This window comes from Orycteropus afer, unplaced genomic scaffold (assembly GCF_000298275.1).
Source record: "Orycteropus afer afer isolate SDZICR_OR568_19922 unplaced genomic scaffold, OryAfe1.0 scaffold00083, whole genome shotgun sequence".
In the NCBI taxonomy this organism is placed as follows: Eukaryota; Metazoa; Chordata; class Mammalia; order Tubulidentata; family Orycteropodidae; genus Orycteropus; species Orycteropus afer.
This window is the reverse complement of record NW_006921670.1, coordinates 5,705,310-5,711,145: the sequence shown is the minus strand read 5'-3', so window position 1 is coordinate 5,711,145 and position 5,836 is coordinate 5,705,310. Positions and strand designations below refer to the sequence as shown.

Sequence of the window (5,836 nt, the reverse complement as noted above, 5' to 3'; positions counted from 1 at the left end):
TGCTGAAGCTGAAGTTAACATACAGTTGAAAAATTCAACGTTCCAGATTTCCATTGACTTTAAACAACAAAAATAACCACCCCTACACAATCACATACACTCATACGGCCACCGCACTCCCAAGTGGGTGACGTTCATCAGTGCACACGCAGCAACACTCAGAAAGCACACGGGCATGCGTGCCAGCAGACACCCTGTGTGAAGAACCTGAGATGCACGAGGGCTGTGACGAGCGTCAGGAGGTCCTGCTGCAGATCTGTTCGATGTCACTCATCTCTTTGGGACAGTCTGCAGAAAGGATGAGGGGTGAGTCCTGAGTCACCACTACATCATCCTCGATTCGTACCCCAAGACCACGAAACCTCTCGGGGGCATCTCTGTCATCCTCGGGAATATAAATACCTGGGAGGTAAAGAAAAGAGTCGAAGACAGTAGGTGGGTGGTTTGGGGCAAGATAGTCAACCTCTCTGCATCCTGATTCCTTCATCTGTAAAACAAGCGTATTAATGGTATCTACCTAGTAGAGCTGTGAGGATTCAATGAGATAACATGTAAACAAAAGTGCCTGGTAATAAGTCAGTTTTGACTACTATTATTAGGAATATTGTAATTATTTTCTACATTAGAGTATGGGCTCCCTCCAGCTGTGATAATGTTGATCCTGCTTCTGTCGTATTTCAGTGACTCAAGCAGCCACCAAACTTGCTTAGCTTATGAGGATGCCAGCATACGCTGGGAATTAGCAGGTTACATAAATGCATACTTCCTCTGTCCAATTTCTCCTGGAAAAAGGGCATTTTGCTAAAATAAAGATACAGGTATTTTACAATGTATTAAACACTTAGAGACTGTTAGGCTAACTAACCAGAAGTTGAGGAAAGAAGTCATCAACAATTTTTTCTCAAATAAGCTATAAATGTACATGCATGAAAGAAAGTAAGAGAGAAATAGGAAGACTTTAATGAACATTTGGAAAAATCTAAGAGCTCAAGGTACCCTTTCTATAAACATAATGTCAGACAGAGACCAGGTCTTTTCATATGAAACAAACTGTAAGTTTCCTCCTCTATACTCAGCTATTGCTCTGTGACAAAAAGAGAAAGACCAGCAAAGGAAGATGTCGTTAAAGCCTAAGGAAACACCCATGCACCAGCTGGACAGGACTAAATGCTAAGACCACAGACAGCTACATGACTAGCCTCAAAGGGTGGTAACAAAGATGTTTCCCATATGTGGTTTATATAATTTAGAGATTAAAACACTTGAATCTAAGATCAAGATCCGTTTTCATGACAAGAGTATTAGCATTTAAAAATCAATTCTTGTGCCATCAATCTTCACATTCCGTTGCAGCCACCACATCTCTGCCTAACAGCCATCAGCACCCACGTCAGGTAACCTACTAGACTGTTCCCTTTCTCTGAGGCACTAAGCAGTGGGACAGTGCTGGGCTGTCCCACACAGCCTGCAGCTGAGACTGTGGACTGCCTGGTGTGTCTCTGCACGGAAGCCCCGGGTGCTGTGGAAACTGGAACAGCCATAGTTGTTGTTGTGTGCTGTCAAGTCGGACCCGACTCATAGCGACCCCTCTTTGGGTTTCTGAGGCAGTATCACTACGGAAGTAGATTGCCCCATCTTCCTTCTCAGGAGTGGCTGGTGGGTTTGAACTGCCAGCCTTCTGGTTAGCAGTCAAGTGCCTTAGGCACTATGCCACCAGAGCTCCTGAGCCACTATTAAATGGGAGACTTGTGCAAATCAGCCCCAGCAGAGGCAGATTTAAAGAAGGTTTATTTCTTAATATCTACTAATGGAAAGTATTCCCCATCTGTTGTTGATAGAAGTCAAATTAAACAAATTGTGTGATGTTAAATGAGAAAGCCAAAGATAAATCTCAAATAAATAAAGTCCCCTACAAGAATGAAGAGACTCATTGTCCTGTTTCTTCTAGTTTAATTATGTTAGTTCAGGTAAAAATAAACAATGTCTACCTTTCTAACTCACATTATTGGTCTCTGTCACTAGGGGTCAAAGACTACTAGCACACCCCCTTACCTGGCTCAATTGTGATTACCATGCCAGGCTGCAGAGGGAGGGAACGGGGCATGTCCGGAGTGTCATGGACATCCATCCCGAGGTAATGGCCAACGTGGTGAGGGCAGTATTTTCGAGCAGCCTGGAAAAGATGTTGACCACAGACAGTGTCACCAGAGCAATGATTGTTAAAGGGAAAGTTGGAAATTTATAAACTACTGAGATGTGTTAATACTTCCCCCATGGTTCTGCCACACACATTTAACCCATTCTTAGGCTAATGCTTCAGACACCTGATAAGCTGCCGTCTCTTGTATGCAAGTCTGCCCGTAGCATTCTAACTCACCTCCACTCCCTCTAGTCAACGCACTAACATGCTGACTTGGGCAACTCCAGGACTGACTAAGGCAAGTGAACCTCTCTCTCCATTCTGAGGGGTGATGACTATGTTAGCTCTCACACAGCCCTCTCAGGACGCCCGCTCTGGAGACCTGAAGTGTCACCCAGTAGTTTGTGGCGTAGGCATGAGAAATCAAATAACAGAGTAATTACTGAACATCACCAGCATGGATATTTCTATCAGTTAATTAAAGATTCACTTTAGTCAGCAGGAGGTAATTTATAGCTTTTTTTCTATCGATAAAGAGGTCCTGGCAGCCTACACTTGGAGGTGGGAGATGACTGGTGGTCTGTGAGGTGTGAGCACCCAGCATCTTTCTTTCAAGCAGAGGCTTTCCATTTTTACTGAACACTCACTGGTTCCAGTTTGGATACAAAATTCAGTTAAAGACGTGGTCCTAGGGCACACTGTTAACGTTCAGTAACAAACACCCTCCCTTTCCAACTGCTTGCTTCTCAGAATCACCAGAGAAGGTTAAGAGTTCACCTCGCCTCCTTTTCTGTCTTTTCCAGCCTTTCTGCACCAGACTTCATTGTACATTTTCTGATGATGGAGCCAGCTGTTATGCTTCCTGCAATGAATCAGAATGTGCTGCCATCTTCTGGGAGAAATAAGTACTGACACCCTTTGTCTGAACCTATGGAGGCTTGACTCGCGAGTCCCTGGGTGGCGCGAAAGGTTAAGGCTTGGCCGCTAACAGAAACGTTGGAGGTTCTGAGTTCACCCATTCTGGAAGAAAGGCCTGGCAATCTACTTCTGAAAAATCAGCCCCTGAACACCAAACGGAGCACAGCTGTATACAGGCAGTGCCTGGGTTACAGACGTCTGAGTCACGTACAACCTGCAGTTACGAACCAAGCCCTACAAAGGCAATTATTTTTTTAAAAATCTAGGTACAATGGTTCATAATAACAAATGAACGTCATTTTGAGAAGTGCATCAAAACGTGATTATTATGACTATATTATTAAATATGTTTCAGTGTATTTAGAAGTGATTCTTTAATGGTTTCTCTGCATAGAAAGCACTCAGTAAGACAAGCAACTGATTAAGTGACATTAGATATGAAGCATACCTAACTGTTCCAACTTACATATAAATTCAACTTAAAGACAGACTTAGGGATGGAATTTGCTCATAATCCAGAGACTACCTGTACTGATAGCCATGGACCACCGTGAGTTGGAATTGATGAAATTTACTAAGTTGCTCCTGAGTGGGCTCTGAATCTCAGCCTCTTCGAGATGAAGCGTCACAAAGACTACTTGTAAATCTTCTTAGCCTTATACAGGGTAAAACCTAAGCAGGATGGTAGCCATTCTAGAAAATGGGTCAAGACAAGTACCTTGAAGGCATCATTTTCCTTATTGCTCTTCATGATGCCCAGCTCTTTAAGCTTCTGGCCTATCTGTGTCAGCATCATGCTGTAGATGTTCTCCAAGCTCGACCCAGGGAAGCAGAGGGTCAGACAAGCTTTCTGGATCTCCAGAACAGCGTCATAGAGTTCTGCCTGAGGTGCAGTGAACCTGGGACGAGAAACCAAAGAACCTGAATTTAGAATAATCTGACAATGTCAAAGTTTCTAATCACGTTTAGAAGAAACTCCAAGAAAACGAAAAACTCCAAAATGATGACAGTGGAGCATTGTTGATATTTAACAAGCATTCATCTATCATTACTGATAGGACCTTAATCACGCCCTGGATGTTCAACCACATGGTCAGTCCCTCAAGCTGAAGAAGTGTGTCAGTCTCTCTTTCAAATGGTTAGCAGGTTAGAAAATATATCCAGCCATGAATGCAGTCAAAGGGCCACACCAGGCTTACCCTTGGTCCTTTCTTATATCTTATAGTACAAGTAGTCCCTGACTTATAATGGGGTTCTGTTCTGATGATTCCATCGTAAATTGGTTCTGATGTAAGTTGAGTATTTTTAAAAAAGTTTTCATTATTACTGCCTTTTATTAGTAGTATCTTTATAGATCTTATCTTTGAATATCTGCTAGTGAACAAATGACAACATCAGCAAATCATGTGTGGTAACACTGTATGTAGTGTGTATTACTAACAATGAGATACTAAAAAAAACACAAGACGGTCAAAGCACAGTTTGCCACCATGGACATACACTGTAAACTGGAGACTACTTATTGGGCCACCATTAAAAAAAAAAAAAAAGAACAGAAACCAAAACCTAGGGAATTCATTTCTGATAGGTGGAACTAATGTCATGGGAAAAATTAATTAATTAATTAATACCTTGGTTACTAAAATCTTACTAGTATCTAGGTATTGTGAGAATAATGATTTCTTTAGTAATTATATAAAAAAAATTAGAAAAAAGTGAGCTAGAATGGTATATGATATGTATATATTCTCCTACAGTCGGGCTGGGAGTATAAACTAGTGTAGCCAATTAAATCAAAAGTCTTAAAGATGCTTATGTAACTTAAGAGCTGGTAATTCTCTAAGAATCCATCCTAAGAAAATATTTGAAACTCAAAAAACTTCTTTCTACAAAAATGTTCCTGTAATGTTTTTCTATTTGTAAAGTATTAGACACAATATGATACACTAGTCCAGTCAATGTGTACCCACTTTCCAGGTTCAACTATTATCAGTATCATATCATGTATCAATAACTGCAACAATATTCTACCCCATCACTCCATTATTAGTTAATTATAATTATTTTAAATCATTTTCTAATGTAAAATTTACATACAATGACATATACAAATCTGAACTGCACAATTTTTGACAAATGGGTGCCCCTTTATAATCTACAGACCTACATTTCTATAGTGACAGAGAACATTTCCATCTCCCCAGAAAGTTTAATCATGTCCCTTTTCAACCAATACCTGCATCTCCAAAGGCAAATGGTATTTTGGTCATTTTCACCATAGATTAGTTTTGTCTACTACAGAATATTACATAAATGGAATTGTATAGTATGTATTCTTTCGTGTCTGCTTTTTTCACTGAGGGTAATGTTTACATGAGTCACTGATTGTGATGCAGTGAATTACTTAATACAGTTCTTCGGCTATAGTCTTTGTGACTGCCTGTGGTAGTTAAGTTTGTGTGTCAACTTGGCTAGGCCTGGTTGAGTGGCTGGGCAGCTGGATGTAGTTAGTATTCCCCATGATGAGATTGGTAATCAACTCCATGGTGGAATCTACTGTGAGCAGCTGAGTAGCTGACTTAGGGATGTGGTTTACTCCCTGTGTATAAGCAGAAGACTTGGGGAACGGTCTCCAGCTTATGGCATGTTTGACCCCTGCATATAGTCATGTCGTTGTTCATGCCACGCTCTGCTGACCTTGGGACTTCAATGGACTTGAATTAATGGCATGCCGTGTGGTTTGGTAATATCGGAACTGTGCCATTTTGTTTATTGACC

At 41.1% G+C, this 5,836-nt stretch overlaps 1 protein-coding gene across 1 annotated transcript in view; it reads right to left on the bottom strand.

The window, feature by feature from the left end:
- Positions 1–235: 235 nt before the first annotated feature.
- The window catches only part of XPNPEP3 (X-prolyl aminopeptidase 3), a 67,919-nt gene continuing 62,318 nt past the window's right edge, over positions 236–5,836 (bottom strand). Inside the window, exons 7-9 of the mRNA XM_007941772.2 lie at positions 3,777–3,957; positions 2,053–2,173; positions 236–402 (exon numbers count right to left, since the gene is read on the bottom strand). Of these exons, the coding sequence (XP_007939963.2) occupies positions 236–402; positions 2,053–2,173; positions 3,777–3,957 (469 nt within the window). The remainder of the gene's footprint in view (positions 403–2,052; positions 2,174–3,776; positions 3,958–5,836) is intronic.